This window comes from Cervus canadensis, chromosome 16, assembly GCF_019320065.1.
Source record: "Cervus canadensis isolate Bull #8, Minnesota chromosome 16, ASM1932006v1, whole genome shotgun sequence".
Classification (NCBI taxonomy): domain Eukaryota; kingdom Metazoa; phylum Chordata; class Mammalia; order Artiodactyla; family Cervidae; genus Cervus; species Cervus canadensis.
Window position 1 is genome coordinate 3814449 of NC_057401.1, and position 17854 is coordinate 3832302.

Below are 17854 nucleotides of genomic sequence, written 5' to 3' on the forward strand. Positions count from 1 at the left end.
CTGGTTTGGAACAGTATTTATTCTCCTGCTATCCTGGGGCTCCCTGTGGGTCGTTCTTTCCTCTGAAATCCTGCAGTTCTTGCAGTTGGAACCACATAATGAAGGAGCTGATCATATGCTGGACTGTGGTGTGTCCTGGCTGCCTCGTGGGCAGAAATCTTGCGGCTCCCCCCAGACTGCAAACACAACATTCCCTTTCTGTGGGCTCAGCACTTGACGGCTCCTAAAATACATCTCTCTGCATCATGTCATGTCATCCTGCGAGGGCTGACCCACTCTAGAGACGGGGAAATGGGGGTTCTGGGGAGGTGAACTAGGACGTGGTGGTCAAAGGAGCCAATTGCAGCTGCTGTACCTCAAATCTACGGAGGGCTTCCTCCTGCACCTTCCCCAGGGGCCTCGACAGTGCCGAGAGGGCCCTGGCATCTGGTCCAAAGTGTCTGCTGGATGAATGAGGATGAGGCCTGGAGGTGGCCACGTGGCCCTGGGCGAGCCCTGAGTTGGCCAGAGTCTCTGCCTAGAGGGGGCCTGTCTGCCAAAATGGGCAGAAATCCCAAGAGGCCAGTGAAGAAGGGACAACGAGGCCCACAGAAGACAAGACCAGGTTCTTGTCTGTTTCCGAGCAATTCCTAAGGAGGTAAAAGCCCAACCAAACCCCGAGGCATAAAATAAAGCCAAGTTACTCATAAAGGGCGGCTCTGAATGCTTTGATACTTCCAAAAACATGACCCAGGGCACAGCAATAGTTCTGCTTCTGAAATACCCCAGAATCATCTCGTGTTTGGTCAGTAATGACAGAGAACCACAGTCCCAGGAAAACTCTGGTTCTGTTCCCCGTGGAAGGGACAGATGTGGCTACTTGTCATAGGGGCACAAGGAGAGGTGAGGAGAGCAAGTCCTGCTTGTCTGTGTAATGTCAGACAGGTCCTGGGTCCGCCCTGGCCACATTCTAGCACCTCCGAGCTTCAGTCTGCTGTCTGTAAAAGAGAAATAAGTAACACCCTACCTGGAGGGTTGTGCGACAGAACAAGTAAGCAAGTATTTATCATGTACTAGCCACTTGATAAACATGTGGTTAACTCTTGGGCCCTCTGGACTGTACCAAGAGCAACAGTGTGCTGCTTCCAGGGGTGACTTTGGAGTCAGCAAGGTGATTCAGTTCAGGAACAATGCCTCAGCTACAGAGAGAGAGAGTGCGTCTTCAACAAAGTTCTAAGCGCACAGCACAGTGCTGTTGGCTGCGGTATACTGGATTTCTAGAGCTGATTCACCTTGCTTGACTGAAACCTTATGCCTATTGATTACTAGCTCCTCATTTTCCCCTCACCACCAGCCCCTGGAAACCACTGTTTCACCTCTTCTCTTTTTAGGTCACGCCCTGCAGCATTCAGGATCTTAGCTCCCCAATCAGGGGTGGAAACTGTGCTCCCTGCACTGGGAGGGTTGCAGTCTTAGCCACTGGATGGCCAGGGAAGTCCCAACCATTTCACTCTTTGACTCTACAAATCTGACTATTTTAGATGTCTCAAGTAAGTGGAACCATACAGTATTTGATCTTTCTGTGACTGGCTTATCTCACTTAGGACAACGTCTTTAACTTAAGGTTTATCCCTGTTGCTGTGTGTTGCTGAATTTCTCTGTATAGGCTGAATAGTATTCCATCGTATGCACAGGCCACATGGAGGCTATTTCTACATCTTGGCTGTTGTCAACAGTGCTGCAGTGAACACGGGTGTGTTAATACCGCTTTCATATCCCGATTTCAATTCCTTTGACAAATACCCAGAAATAGGATTGCTTGACTACACGATAGCTCTATTTTTAATTTCTGAGGAGCCTCCATACTATTTTGCATTCGGCTGCACTTTACATTCCAGCACGGTGTGCGAGGGTGCCGATTTCCCTGTATCCTCACCGGCATGTTGTTTGTTGCCGTTGTTGTTTTTGATACCAGCCATCCGGACAGATGTGAGGTGATATTATATTGTGGTCTTGATTTGCATTTCCCTGATGATTAGTGACACTGAGCAACTTTTCATATACCTATCGGTCACTTGTGTATCTTCTCTGGAGAAATTCAAGCCGTTAGCCTATTTAAATATTGGACTATTAGCGCTTTTTGTTTAATGAGATGTATGAGTTCTTTACGTATTTGGGGGATTACCTTCTTATCAGGTATGTAATTTGCAAATATTTGCTCCCATCTGGTAGCCTGCCTTTTTATTCTATAGATAGTATACTTTGTTGTGCAGAAGTTTTTCAGTTCAATGCATTCCCATTTCTTTATTTTTGTTTCTGTTGCCTGCACTTTTGGTGTCATATCCATGAGATCATTGCCAAGAGTGCTGAAATAAAGCCACGCATATGGTTAACTGATCCTCAGCAAAGGCGCCAAGAATACATACAGGGACAGGACAGTCTCTTAAACAAATGGTCCTGGGAAAACTGATACCCATATGCAAAAAAAATGAAATCATGTCCTTATCTTATACCATGCACAAAAATCAACTCAAAAATGGACTAAAGACTTAAACATAAGACTGAAACTATACAATTGCTAGAAGAAAGTGCTTCCCCAGCTTGCTTCCCACAAGCATGACCAGGCTTTACAGACTTTCCTCCGGTAGTAGGTAATAGCAGCTGGCTAGATTTAAAAATATTTCTTGTTGCTGTTGCATTGCTGGTTTAATTTTTACTTTTGGGGTAAGTGAAATCAGTTTTATATTATGATTGTGATATAAAATTTCCTCTAAAATATATATTCTTTAAAAAGTTTAAAAAGTGAATTAATTGAAGAAACATATTCATAGTAATACAGGTGGTTGAATAGGGTAAGAAACTCCAGGCGAGGCCTCAAGGGGCTGGAGTTTGATAGACACTGTTGTTACATTTCGCCTATGTTGTTGCTGTTAGTCGCTCAGTTGTGTCTGACTCTTTGTGACCCCATGGACTGTAGCCCGCCAGGCTCCTCTATCCATAGCATTCTCTAGGCAAGAGTACTGGAGTGGGTAGCCATTCCCTTCTCCAGGGGCTCTTCCCAACCCAGCGATGGAACCTGGGTCTCCTGCATTGGAGGCAGATTCTTTACCATCTGAGCCACCAGGGAAGTCCCCACACTGCCTACAGCACAGTAGAGGTGGTGGGGGAGGGATGGATTGGGAGTTTGGGGTTAGCAGATACAAACTATTATATATAGCATGGTTAAATAACAAGGTCCTACTAGATAGCACAGGGAACTATATTCAATATCTTGCAATAAACCAGAATGCAAGACTATGAGAAAGAACACATGTGTGCAAAACTGACTCATTCGGCTGCTCAGCAGCTCCTAACAAACACTGTAAATCAATTACACTTGAATAAAATTAAAAAATCAAGTACATGACAATAAACACTCACAAACTCATAGAAATGCATGTGTGTGTGTGTGTCAAAGTAACCTAGACTCTGACAATGGTGAGTTATTATCTGAAGGACCTTCATCAGCAAAGAACACTTTAGCAAGTTACAGACTCTAATCACAAGCTCTCACTTCAGAAAAGGCAACTTTGGGGCTTCAGGTATAACCCCCTCTGACCAACACCACAGCCTCTATCCACTAGCATAACGGTTGTCAGAAATAATTTTCTTCACTGGTAAAATGAGGGGGGGCCCTTGCATGAACAGAACGTGGTTAGCCCAGCATTAAACACCCTTCGACATGGTGTCCTGGCTCTCGGATTCTGAATCCTCTGTGTTCGGCCTCTTCCTGAAGATTTTACTGTCACACCATGGTTAGGATTAGCTGATCCTGCCACTATGATATCATTGCATCTGTCTTGAGAAAACTTTCATGCAAAGTGGTGTCAGACAAGACAGCTGGTATTTCACCGAGTTTACAGAACAACTCGAGAAGCTGTTTGGGGAACTGCTTGATAACAAATGCTTGTGTGTGCGGAAGGATTTGGCTGAGTCTTGTTCTCATTGTGTCTTTTGATGAACAGTTCTTGAACTTCACGTAGTCTGATAACTCAATCGTTTTATGCTTGGAACTTTTTGTGTCTTTAGAAGTCCCTCAATACCTTGAGATTATGAGGAATTTTTCTATTTTTATTTTCCAAAACCTTTTATAATTGCCTCTTACATTTAAGTCTTTAATGTACTTGGAAATGATTATATGTGTAGTGTGAGGCAGGAGTTAGTTATCATTTTTGTTTTTTTCCAGTACAGACATCCATTTACTGAGGAATCCTACCTTTCCTCAATGATCTTACAAAGCTGCTTTTGTTAGTATCAAAGTGTCCGAATACTCATGGATCTGTTTTTGGCTTCTCTGTTCTGTTGCAGTGGTTAGTCTATCCTTGTGCTGATGGCATATTATGGTTATCACAGAAACTTTATAATAGGCCTGATTGAGCAGCAAGTTACCTCCTAGCTGGTAGGTAGTTATAGGGACATCTACAGCCCTCTTCTATCTTCATCTGTTGGAAACTGCCCAATTTCTACCAAAATAATACTAAAACAGAGATGGATCAAATTGGCTTAAGTCAGCTCACAACGATGTCAATAACAGAGCCCAAATGTTACATAAAGGTCTATGCAGTCTCTAAAAGACTTCACAGGCCTTGTGATACAAGGCATAAAGTTTCGTTTCCTTGAAGCCAAGTTCAGGGAATCTGGCCAACCAAACCCCCCAAATATCTGCTCTGCTTCTTACGCTGCATTAATAGCTGGGGCGGTAACTTCCATGTGGCTCATATAACATAAGCAGTTTCTCCCCTATGGTTAATCCAGGTCAATTCATGATCTCTGGACTGCTCCAAGCAGAGCAGATGCAGGCAGCTGCTGCTGTCCCTTACTCCTCCAGGATTTTATACTTCCTCTTCCAAATCAAGTGTCTAGGGGTTCAGGGAACCCCGGGTTTGAGAGGAAGGTGTGACTCTGGAGAGAAGTTGGCTGGGCTGGGGAAGAAGCAGGAGAATGTGTATGGGCTGAGAGACAACACTTTCTGCAAAGGTACCAGGTGGAACTTTCCAGTTGGCTAAGATGACCCCAGAGTACGAAGTTTCTGCCAGCAGGGCCTGGACAGAGGAATTTCAGGCTCTAGAGATTTGGAAAAGGACAAAGAGAGGAAGATCTGAAATTTCCTCTGAGATCGGGGAGGCAGACGTGGTTTCTTTCTGCCTGAGAGACTGGCCCTGCCCCTCACCCCCATCCCTTTTAAAGGCATCCTTAGGAGAGGGAAAAGTCTATTTCTATGAAACATGAGCTTAGCTATTTCGGCCTCTTGAATTTGTACTTTCTTCTTGTTGTTGTTCAGCTGCTCAGCTGTGTCCAACTCTTTGTGACCCCATGGACTGCAGCACGCCAGGCTTCCCTGTCCTTCACCATCTCCCTGAGTTTGCTCAAAGTCATGTCCATTGAGTCGGTGATGCCATTCAACTGTCTTGTCCTCTGTCATCCCCTTCTCCTGCCCTCAATCTTTCCCAGCATCAGGATCTTTTCCAATGAGTCAGCTCTTCGCATCAGGGGGCCATCACTTTCTTAGAGAGGCGATAAGTGGTATGTGAGTGCTAAGTCCTAAAAGGCTCGGGTTTAACTCTCAAAGCCTCCAATACTGTTACTGCAAGTAACTTCACTGGGTCTCCATTTTCTCATCAACACAAAAAGAAAGAGAAAACCTCCTCCTCAAAGTTACTGCAGGGACAAAACGAGGTCATCTCTGATAAACAGCAGATGCACAGTGAGAAGTGATTTTCTGCCCTTTCATGACATCTCCTGCCAAGAGAGGGGGCATCTGTCCCCACACTGTCCCCCTTCAAATTTTTCAATAGACTTACTGAAGTAAAATTTATGCACCATAAAATTCACCCATTATAAGTGTACAATTCAATGATTCAAATTCAAATTATAGAGTTGGGCAATCATCACCACATTCTAGTTTTAGAACTTTTCCATCACCTCAAAAATTCCCCCAACCTCATCTGCAGTCAATCTCCATTTTCACCACCCCAAGGCCCAGGAAACCACTGACCTGCTTTCTCTAAATCTGCCTTTTCTGCACATTTCATGTAAATGGAATCATAAAATATGTAGCCTTTTGCATTTGGCTTCTTTCGCATAGCATCATGTTTTTGAGATTCATTCATTTTGCAGCGCTGATCAGCACTGCACTGTCTAATAATATTCTACTGAATGCCTATTGAACACTTTCTTTATCTATTCACCAGATGATAGACATAGAGGTTGCTTCCACTTTGGGGCTATTATGAATTAATGCTATGATGAACAACTGCGTCCAAGTCTCTGTGTGGATAGAAGTGTTCACTTCTTGTGAGTATATACCAGAGAGTAGTTGGGTGGTAAATGTTACTTTGGAAGAAACTGCTGAAACTGTTTTCCAAAGTAGATTCCTTCATATGTCCCTGGCCATCCGGGCGTTGAAACTGTGTGCTTCCAATGCAGGGGGTGTGGGTTTGGTCCCTGGTTGGGGAACTAAGATCCCACTTGCCATGTGATGCGGCCACACGCCTAACAGCATGAGGAGCTCATTGCTCCACATCCTCACCAACTTTTGCTCTTGTGCCTTGTTGATTACAGGCATTTGGGGCGCTGTGTTGGCATCTTATGATGACTTTATTTCATCTTGCCCTAATGACTCATGATGTTGAACAACTTTTCGTGTGCTTAATAAGCATCGTATGTCTTCATGGATGAAGTTTCTATTCAATCTTTTGTCTATTGTTAAACTGGCTGCCTTAAAAAAAAAACTATTTACTTATTTATATGTGTATTTATTTAATTTTTTTGACCATGCTGCATGGCATGAAGAATCTTAGTTCCCTGACCAGGGACTGAACCTGTGCCCCCTGCAGTGGAAGCTTGGAGTCCCAACCACTGGACCACCAAGAAAGCCTTAAGCTGGTTGTCTTTTTATCTTGAAGTTGTAAGAGCTCTTTATATAGTTGTAACACAAGTCCCTTCTCAGATATATGATTTACAAATATTTTCTCCTAATCTGTGGCATGTCTTTTCCTTTCCTTCATGGCATCTTTTGAAGCACAGAAATGTATAAGTTTAATGAAGTCCAGTGTATCAATTCTTCTCTTTTGGTGCTGTATCTATGAACTCTTGGCCTAAACCAAGGTCATGAAGATTCTCTTCTATGTTTTCTTCTAGAAGTTTTATAGTTTTAGTTTTATGTCTAGGTCTATGATCCATTTTGACTTGAGCTTGAGCTTTTGACTTGATTTTTTAAGCATGTGTGTGAGGTCAGGGTCCAATTTAATTAAAAAAAATTTTGTTTTGCATATGAATATCCCATCATTTGTTAAAAAGACTACACTACCCTTGCCCATTGAATTTCTTGGTATTGTGTTGAAAATCAACTGAGTATAAATCTGAAGAGTTTACTTATAGACTCAGTTCTCTTCCACTGGTCCATGTGCCTCTCCTTATACCAGGATCACCATCTTGATTACTGAGGCTTCATAAGAAGTTTGGAGAATGGGTAGTACAATTCTGTTCTTTTTCTTTTTTTCAAAATTGTTTTGGCTATTCTGAACCCTCTGTACTTCCCCATATACTTTAGGATCAGCTTGTTCATTTCCACAAAAAAGCCTACTAAGATTTTGGCAGAGTTTATACCAATTGACTCTGTAGATCAGTTGAGGGAGAACTGCCATTTTAACACTATTGAGTCTTCCAATCCATGAGTATGGAATGTCTCTTCACTAAGTTAGTTTCTTTAATTTCTCTCAACAATGTTTTGCAGTTACAGTGTATAAACTGTATATTTCTTTTATTAAATTTATTCCTAATTACTCCATTCTTTTTGATGTTATTGTGAGTGGAATTATTTTCTTAATTTCATTTTTGGCATTTTCACTTCTAGGATACAGAAATACGATTGAGTTTTTAACATTTGTCTTGTAGCCTAAGTAAGTTCATTTATTAGTTTCTGCAGGCTTTTGTGGATCCCTTATGGTTTTTATAGTAGAATCATGCCATCTGTGAATCGAGGCAGTTTTACTTTTCTTCCTTTTATTTGGCCATGCCGCACAGCATGTGGGATCCTAGTTTCCTGATCAGGGATTGAGCCTAAGCATTGGAAGTGTGACTTCCTACCACTGGACTGCCAGGGAAACACCTACTTCTTCCTTTCTAATCCGTATTACCTGTATTTCTTTTTCTCGCCTGCTTATACCAGCCACAGTCTCCAGGCAAACACAGAACAGAGGAGGAGAGAGCAAACACACTTGCTTTGTTCCTGAGCTTAGGGGGAGAAAGCAGTCACCGCTCCATTTTTAAGGCAGTTTTCGCTATTCCCACCCTTCTCCAATCAAACTGCTAGTGATTTTGAGTCAGAGAAACAAACACTAAAGATTAAGGAAGCTAAATAAAAGAAAAATAAGCTGCTTTCGCAACCACAACCTCAAATCAAACAAAATAAAAGCAAAAGGCAGACAGGCTCCACGTGGTTGAGAACATTCAAGGGACTGGAAGCCAGCTGCACTGCAGAACAGCAGGAGTTGGCTGAATAACTTCTAGAACATTCACGCACAATGGAACACTATGAAGCCACTAAAAGAGGGTTCAAGGAGATTTATTAATAGCATGGGAAGTTCTTATAATGCAAAAGAAAAGAGAAAGAGCGACAAAAATAACACATATGGGATGGTCTCAACGTCATAATGAAAGGCACACAAAAAGAAAGGAAATATGTAAAAACCTTCATGACTGTTGCCTTTGAGTTGAAGGGTCATGGGTGATTGGTTTTTCTAATTTCTCTCCATTTCTTTCACCTGTACAGATCTTTCACAATGGGTATCATTTAGTCAGAAAAAGAGAAGGGAAAAAAAAAAAAAACTATCCAAGGGGAAGACAAGACACAGGGAAGTATTGGAATTTCTCAGACTTACCTTACAGTATTCGTCTATTGGTATCAGGCGTTTGACGGCCACATCCCGAATGTGGCTTCGTCGGAAGAGAATTTTGCCTGCGGAGGACAAGAGTGCACACAGTGTTGACAGGCAGTGGTGACCAGCTCTCGACAGCTTGGGAGGATGAGGACGTGGCTGCCTCTGGTATGCCTGTGTGTGCGTGCTTGGTCACGTCTGGCTCTTTGGGGCCCCATGGACTGTAGCCGGTCAGGCTCCTCTGTCCATGGATTTTCTAGGCAAGAATACTTGAGTGGGTTGCCATTTCCTACTCCAGAGGATCTTCCCGACCTAGGGATCGAACCCTCGTCTCTTGGGTCTCCTGTACTGGCAGGCGCATTCTTTACCACTGCACCATCTGGGAAATGGTCCCTAAATTCCTGGCTGCCATCAATACCCACTGCTGCTCATCTGCAGGGTTTGGATGACCCCATGCCTGGTCCCCCAAAACCCTGTTCACAGCTCTAGTACAAGGGTCTGACAGAGTGGGACTTAGTGGTTAAGTTTTGGTGAGATAGGGGAGACTGGAAGCGAGGAAGGAAGACCTGATGATCAGAGGCCCCCTGTCTAAATATAACATTCTCAGACCGTGGGCAGTTCAGTGGACACTCAGATATGCCCTCACCCAACAGCTCAGCCTCCCTCCCTCCTCCTTCTTTGTATATTTCCTGCTCTCACCTGATGTTTCCCTAGTGCGCTGTACTCTCTCATAATTCGGTGCCTTTCCCTCTTCCTGGAATACCTTCCCCACCCAACCTCGCCCACTACCCCTGCTGGGAAACTCTTACCCACTTCACATGGGCTATGAGTTCCTGTGTCTTTCGGAACAGACTTGGTTGCCAAGGGGTGGGGGTGGGTTGGAAGTTTAGGGTTAGCAGAGCAGACCAGTACATACAGGATGGATAAACAGCAAGGTCCTACTGTATAGCACAGGGAACTAGTCAATATCCTATGATAAACTATAATGGAAAAGAATATGAAAAAGTATATACAACCGAGTCACTCTCTGTACAGTAGAAATTAACACATTTTAAATCAACCACACTTTAATAAAAAAGAAAAAAGAGTTCCTGTCTCTTTCTTATTGTACACATCACACTGATGATTTGCAAGTTCTTCTTCCTTCCTACTAGTCATGGGGCTCTGCCCAAATAGGGATTGACTGGGTTTTAGTCACTTCTGTGCCCCCGCCACATGGAGCTCACTCACGTCTGATCCACGCATGATGGTAGACTCTACCTGCCAAGACAGCAAATCCCTCCGATCCCTTCCCCAGTCACTGTGTTCACAGAGGCTCCACGCCTCCCCCACCGAACACTAACAGGAGGTCCACTCACTGCTTGCCTGCTGACACCTGAGTGCTGGGGTGTGATACCAGAGCCTCCAATGTGACATAGAGGCAGAGGATGTGGGTCACGGGCAAAGGCAAGTATATAAATGGTGTCACCAAGGGTCTTGGGAAATATCCAAGAGGCTGAAATGTTACAGGTGAGGTTTGTTTCAAGCAAATCAGTGGGTTCCCTCTGATCTGCCATTTCTCACGGGGAGATGGTGGCAAGGCTCAAGCACTGAAGATCCAGGCAGTGTGGCCACACCACACAGACAGGGGCAGGCAAAACCAGAAATAAGACAGCAAGGAGGGCCGGGGGGGAGCCGCGGACAAGCCCCCACACCACGCTTATGCAGGCCGACCGGGGGTCTCCAGGGCTCACAGTGGACGGCACGGGCAGGCCACAGCCCTCCAGACAGCAGAACGCGGAGACCTACTGAGAACTTCACCTTCTCCTGGTCCGAGGAGGTATGTCATGGAGACAAAGTTGGGTTACAAAACTGGCAGGGTGAGGAGAGACGGCACTGGGGGGCTGCTGTCTGCCTGGGTCACGCTTGGGTGAGCAGGGACAAGACGGCAGGAAAGGTCAACAAAGAATTTCGTCATAGGACAGAATCGGAAGGGATAATGGGAAACAGCCTCTTGACTTTTGAAGATTTGCAATCCAAGGTGGTCAGGAGATTTGCACCCAAAGAGGCCATGTGCTTAATGTCACATGTAAAATAATCGGATAACTTGCTCTTGGGCAAAAGGGCACAATCAGGAAATTAGGTAGATATGGTCGACCTAACAGTCATCCTTTTTTGCTCATTTCCATCAATTAAAAAAAACCCACAAGGAAAAAAAAACCCACAAGGAGATGAAATCAATATTCCTTAATAACAAAGCTCTCCTTTCTTTGTAGTGGTGACGGGTTTAATTCCGATGAATCAGTCAAATTTCTGATATACCACGCCTGTTAGAAGAGAGAAAAAAATCTAGAGGAAAATGCATCACAGTGGAAATGCACCACAGAGGAAAGTGCTTGTCTCTGAGGGTGGAAGACAAAGCCTTCTTGTATTCTTCTTTATACTTTCCCCAAAGTCCCTACCCTAAACATTGATTACTTCTGGAATCAAACACGTTCATGTCATTTAAAATGAAAAAAGGAAATTATGCAGGGAAGTGGGAAGGGGTTTACAACCTGGCCTCCCTAGAACTGACGGCATTCCCTCACTGACTCCTGAGGCACAGGCTCTGTATGAGCCCCACGTGTGCAGGGCGCTGGGGGTCTGCCTTCTCAACACTGGACAGCTGCTGTTTCCCAGGAGGGGAACAGGGCCCCTGTGCTGCAGGAGGTTTGCATCCTTGGCCTCCAATCCAGAGAAGGCTGCTGGCCTTCCTGTTCCCATCCCAGCCCCAGTCACTGTGATAATCAAATTATCGCCCTCACGGATGGGACCACCTGAAGATCAGAATCTCTAGGAGAGTCCCAAGCCTTTAAAAAAAAAAAAAGCATGCCTGTGAAGAGAAATTCCACAGGCCAAATGCTTCCTGCCTCTAATCCATTTCTCAAAATGGGAGGAGGAGTCCCTATCAAAAACATTTTGGTCTCGGTTTGGTATAATTTCCCCTTCTGTAAAATCAGAGGAAGTGGGCAGAGTGGGGTGTACAGGCTGACTGAGAAGGCTGTGACCAGACTCGAAATCTTTACAGCGGGTGTGGTGCTGGCCCTGGCCCTGGAACAGCAGAGGCCACCTCCCAAGAGAACCTGCCTGCAGCCTGGCCTGCAGGGGCTGGGAGAGGACGGGGACCTCAGCGCCTTCAGCGTCTCCTGGGGGTGCAACACAGCAGTGTCTCTCCTTTTCCCCGTGTGGCCTTAGTGGGACCAGTCTGTGGGCTCATGTCAACACAGCGGGCAGGAAGCCCCGCGGCAGGATTAGCACGTGCAGGGAGACACGCAGAGGCTCTGGGGTGCTGAGCAGGGCGCCCCGGGCCAATCCCAGGGGGTCCTCTTCCTTCCTGCACTGCCTTGGGAAATGCATTTACCTGTTGGAGCCTCAGTCTCTTCATCTGCAAAAAGGGAGAACCGCCCCAGACCCACTCCATGTCTTAGTAATCTCCAAGACACTCCGGCCCTGGGCTCGGCCCTTGCTAGGTGCTTAAAAAAGGTAATTACTTAAAACAACAAGAAAGGTTACAGGACCTGCCTGACACTCCACTAGGAAGGGCACACGTCTTTTCTTCAACTCCCAACTTGGTTTCTTAAGACCTGTCACCAACAGGCTCCCTCATCACTTATCCCCAGCGGAGCTGGAGTACGCGGGGCCAGCACCCGCTTGGCTGGTGCCTCTGGGTGAAAGGCTGGTGGGGCCGCACCCCCGGCCTGTGTTTCTGTGCGAGTTGTGGGGAAGGAAGGCAAGCGAGCCTGCACCCAGCCCTCCCCGGCAGGCCAGCCTTGCTGGAATGGAAAGGGTCCTCAGAGGAGAGAAGAGCCTTTGGTGGGAACGAGCAAGCTTTTGTTTTCCATAGTGGAGGAAGGCCAAACTGTAATTCTTATTTTTCAAGCCACATCCTCTGCCAAGTTGGCTTTCCCCAGCTCTTGCTGGGATGGAAAATTGCACAGGCCTGTTCTCCCCTCCCCTCCCCCGCCTTTGTGCTAACAAGAAACTTGCTTTTGTTCTGCTGACGCGGCAGTCTTGGCAGAAAACTGACCCCTCGGAGGGGGAGATGTTCCTCCCACCCGTCCCTGCCCCTGGCCTTGGCCTCGAGGAAAAGCTAAGAGGTGGCCTGGAAAGGATGCTCCAGGGTCCCCGGGGCCCAGCGGGGTCTCTCCAAGCTGCAAGTGGGTCTCCTGAGCAGGCCAATGGTGCCGAGTCCTTGAGAACTGCACCTCCATGCACTCGTGGGTGGAAGAGGATTACGTAACCACGAAAGCTTTCAGGGGCTGGGGAGAGGGTCGGCTCAAGTTCTTCCCTGTTCTGGGAAGTTTTTCCAGAGCTGCCTTTGCCTTTCATCCAGCAGAGCTCTAACTCACGGCTTTCCTTTCCTGTCTTGAAGAAAATATACATTTAGAGCCCATTTCAACTTGAATATCCAGATGGATCACTTAAGTAGGATTCCATGATACTAAATACCCAGAAATTCCAAACGAATGTCCCCAGACCCTGTTTCTGCCTTTACTGAGAACCTTCTATGTGCCAGGGAGAGAAGCTTATGAAGCAGAAGTCACTATTCCATTTTACAGAAGAGGAAGCTGAGGCTCGGTGGTGGGAGATGTCTGCTTGAGGTCATAGGACTTGGTCTGCTGGACTCCAGGGCAAGTGCTCTGAGCACTGAGATTTGACTCCTGCAGCCGGCACACTGGGTTATCTCCAATAGAGGAAAACATTCCAGTGTTCTTTCCCCGTGGAAGAACTAAAAACATTAATTTTTTTTAGGTAAACGACGCTCCCAATAAATGGGGGCCTAGCAAACACATCTACCCTGTCTCTAAACCCACTCAACAATGACAGTATTTGAAAGAACAGAGTGATAAGCTGATAGAACCTTGGAGTGGGAGAGGGGAGAATGAGCTCCTGGCTGACTCAGAGTCTCCCCATCTCGGGGCTTGCCCCGCTGTCCCCTCAAAATGAAAAAGACTTAAGGGCCAAATATTTGTGATTTAGGGTGATATTTGTGATTTAGGGTGATTGTCAATTTGCTGATTATCTGTACAGAAAGGTAGTAGTAAGTGCTTACTTGTTGCTAATTACACACCAGGCACTTACCTAATCCTCAAAACAACTTTATCATTATGTACCATTATGATCTCTAATGTGCAAGTGTAGAAATGAAACTCTGTGCTTAGGTAACTTACTCAAGAGAACAGAGTGGATGATTAGGGACACTGGGATTTGAGCCTGCAGTATCTGACTTTAGGCATAAATTTTAGAGCCTGCCATACCTGTGTCTGAATCCAAGCTCTGCCATTTGTGCAAGTGATCATAATTTCTCTCAGTCTTCACTTCCTCATCTGTGAAGTGGGCATAGTAATGTCTGCCCTGCTGGGCTGTTCTAAGGACTAAACGAACTAACAAAGGCACTTAGCCCAGTGACTGGCCCACAGCAGACATCGAATAAATGGTAGCTATTACTGGAAGTTATAACACTGGTTTGGGTAGCTCATTTTTTTGAGTTGAAGCCCTGATGCTATTTCTTTGGTAAGACCTCTTTGAGGGGGATGTTCTGAGAGCAGGGGCCAGTGATGGCTGCATTAAGCCTGGCCCTTAAAAGGTGCTTGGTGGCTGTGGCAGGCGGGCAGCCAGGCAGGATTTCTTAAATGGCTCCCAAAGATGTCTCTTCTTAGTCTCAGCACCTGTCAACACAGTGGGATCTCACTCCTGGGATCATGTTACATGATACGCCTCAATTCATTTCAAGAGAAGGAGATTATCTTGGATTAGCCAAGTGGGTACAAGGTAATCCCATGAGGCTTTAAATGCAGACAACTTTCCCCATTGGTGGCAGGTGGGGGAAGTCAGAGAGATTCCAAGCCCAGGAGAGATTCAATGCCCTGTTGCCAACCTGAAGGTGGATGAGGAATACAGGCAGCCTCTGGAAGCTGAGTTCCCAGCGGACAGCCAGGAAGGAAACAGGCATCTAGGTTCTAGAGATGTGAGGAATCGAGTTCTGCCAACAACCTGAGTGAGGCTGGGAGGGATTCGTCCCTAAATCCTCCAGGTAAGTGGCCAGCCCAGTCAAGACCCTGACTTTGGTCTTTTAAGATGCTAAACAGAGAAGCCAGCTGAACCTGCCTGGACTTCAGACCAGCAAAGCTGTGAGATAATAAATGGGTGTCATTTTAAGCTGCTAAATGGGTAGTAATCTGTTATACACAACAGAAAACAAATACAGTAGCCATTAAAATAGATGCCACTCACTACACAGACTACATGAGCTCGAATTATTCCTTTTATTATTAATTTATTTTGGGAGGCCTTGCCACGTGGCATGTGGCATCTTAGTTTCCCAACCAGGGATCGAACCCATGCCTCCTGCAGTGGAAGCATACAGTCTTAACCGCTGGACCATCAGGGAAGTCCCTACTCCCAGAGATGGGAGAAACTGAGGATCCCAGAGGTGAAGTGTCTTACCTAAGGTCATGCAGCTAGTAAATGGTGTAGCATCTAACTCCAAAACCCATATTCTTAAGCACTGAGTTCTACTGGTCACTGGGACAATGGACAGGGACAAAGAGGGAGCGATCCAAGAGCTGTATGAGAGCCTCGAGGCCTCATCTGAGAGCACGCGTCCCACTTACCGGGGAGAAAGGGGATGATCCGCTGTTTGGGGTCCTTCTGTCCTCCCTCCATGGGAAATTTGTCCAACATCTGCATCTAAATGAGAAGAATAACAAGATGAAAGCCTTTAAATGATAAAAGCATCTCTGACAGTTCACAGGAATTAAGTGAAGTATGTGATTTGATAGAGAAAAGCTCACTTCGTTCAGCGTTCCAGAAACCCAAACTAACGGAAGACAAAGGCAACCAGACGGAGGATCTCCATGCAAACAGTTCTCTAGACCCACAGCTGGCGGCCTGGCGAAGGCTCAGGGCTGGGAGGGACCAATCTCAGTTTTCCCGCGGGCTCCAGTCACAGGACCTGAAGCGTGAACAATGCCCACTAGAGCCCCCAAAATTCCACGGATGGCAAGTCATCCTGTTTCCTAAGAACCGCTGGGTGGTACTCAGGAACAAACCATGGAGACTCAATTAATCTGGTTAGGTCTCCACCTGTGAGGTCATGACACACTCCTGCCGCAGGAAGAATTGCCCAGCTGGCTCAGCTCCGTTCCTAGCTCTGAGTCAGGCATGTGGGGTGCAGCAATGAAGAGACTCAGAGTCTAGGGAGAGACTGAAAAGTAAATTGATCATTGAAGGGTGGTGTAGGAGGCACCTTGAGAGGTAGTACAGGCTGCTGTGGGCATAGACGAAGAAGAGGGACGGAACACCCCAAACAAAAACCTTTCATATCTTCTGATAGCAGCAAATGCATCTCTGATACTTTAAGGAATTAATGTGAAGTATCTGATCGGATACACAAAATCATCAGGATCTCTTATTTGTGATCTGGGGAAGTGACATATCTTGCACCTCATCCTTATGAGGTACCCACTGCCAGCATTGCTTTCCAGGTTAAAGCTGGGATGTGGTGGTCATTAATGCTGTCTCCAGATTTCTGGTTCTTCCTTTCAGCACGTGGTAGATTCCTACCTCCCCACGCCCCTGAAATGAGATGCGGCAAATTCAAGGTGAGCAGAAGGGACATGGCTCACTTTGGGGCAGAAGAGCTAGGAGTGGCACTTGACTCATCCCTCTTCAGTTCTGCCCGCCACGCGACAGCCATGGTCAGAGTGTGGCTTTTCCGTCAGCAAGGGGCCTAGAGGGAGGGCCCAGAGCCCCCAGCAGCCTCTATGGATGGCCTTTATTTCCCGAGTGAGAAGTAAACCCTGTGTGATTGGATATAACTGCTTTATAAGGTGTTAGTTTCTGTTGCAGTGAATCAGCTCTATGCACACATACATCCCAGACCTCTGGAGTCGCCTCCCCCGCCCCCGGTCATCACGGAGCACTGAGATGAGCTCCTGTGCTGTCCAGCCGCTGCTTACCACCTGCTCCACGTGTGGCCGTGCGTACACGTCAGCACCGCTCAGTTCTCCCCCCCTCCTCCCACCCGCTGTGTCCACGTGTGGCCGTGCGTACACGTCAGCACCGCTCAGTTCTCCCCTCCTCCCACCCGCTGTGTCCACGTGTGGCCGTGTGTACACGTCAGCCCCTCTCAGTTCTCCCCTCCTCCCACCCGCTGTGTCCACGTGTGGCCAAGCGTACACGTCAGCCCCTCTCAGTTCTCCCCTCCTCCCACCCGCTGTGTCCACGTGTGGCCGTGTGTACACGTCAGCCCCTCTCAGTTCTCCCCTCCTCCCACCCGCTGTGTCCACGTGTGGCCAAGCGTACACGTCAGCCCCTCTCAGTTCTCCCCTCCTCCCACCCGCTGTGTCCACGTGTGGCCGTGTGTACACGTCAGCCCCTCTCAGTTCTCCCCTCCTCCCACCCGCTGTGTCCACGTGTGGCCAAGCGTACACGTCAGCCCCTCTCAGTTCTCCCCTCCTCCCACCCGCTGTGTCCACGTGTGGCCGTGTGTACACGTCAGCCCCTCTCAGTTCCCCCTCCTCCCACCCGCTGTGTCCACGTGTGGCCGTGCGTACACGTCAGCACCACTCAGTTCTCCCCCCACCGCTGTGTCCACGTGTGGCCGTGCGTACACGTCAGCCCCTCTCAGTTCCCCCCCCTCCCCCTGCTGTGTCCACGTGTGGCCGAGCGTACACGTCAGCCCCACTCAGTTCTCCCCCTCCTCCCACCCGCTGTGTCCGACGTGTGGCCGTGTGTACACGTCAGCACCGCTCCGTTCTCCCCCACTCCCACCACTGTGTCCACGTGTGGCCGTGCGTACACGTCAGCCACACTCTGTTCTCCCCCCCCCCACCCGCTGTGTCCACGTGTGGCCGTGTGTACACGTCAGCACCGCTCAGTTCTCCCCCCCTCCTCCCACCCGCTGTGTCCACGTGTGGCCGAGCATACACGTCAGC

The 17854-nt window shown here is 47.2% G+C and overlaps 1 protein-coding gene across 1 annotated transcript in view; it reads right to left on the reverse strand.

Annotated features, from left to right (window-relative positions):
• The window catches only part of SH3PXD2B (SH3 and PX domains 2B), a 116634-nt gene that overhangs the window by 52282 nt on the left and 46498 nt on the right, over nucleotides 1-17854 (reverse strand). Inside the window, exons 3-4 of the mRNA XM_043488887.1 lie at nucleotides 15530-15605; nucleotides 8901-8977 (exon numbers count right to left, since the gene is read on the reverse strand). Coding sequence (XP_043344822.1) covers nucleotides 8901-8977; nucleotides 15530-15605 — 153 coding nt within the window. The remainder of the gene's footprint in view (nucleotides 1-8900; nucleotides 8978-15529; nucleotides 15606-17854) is intronic.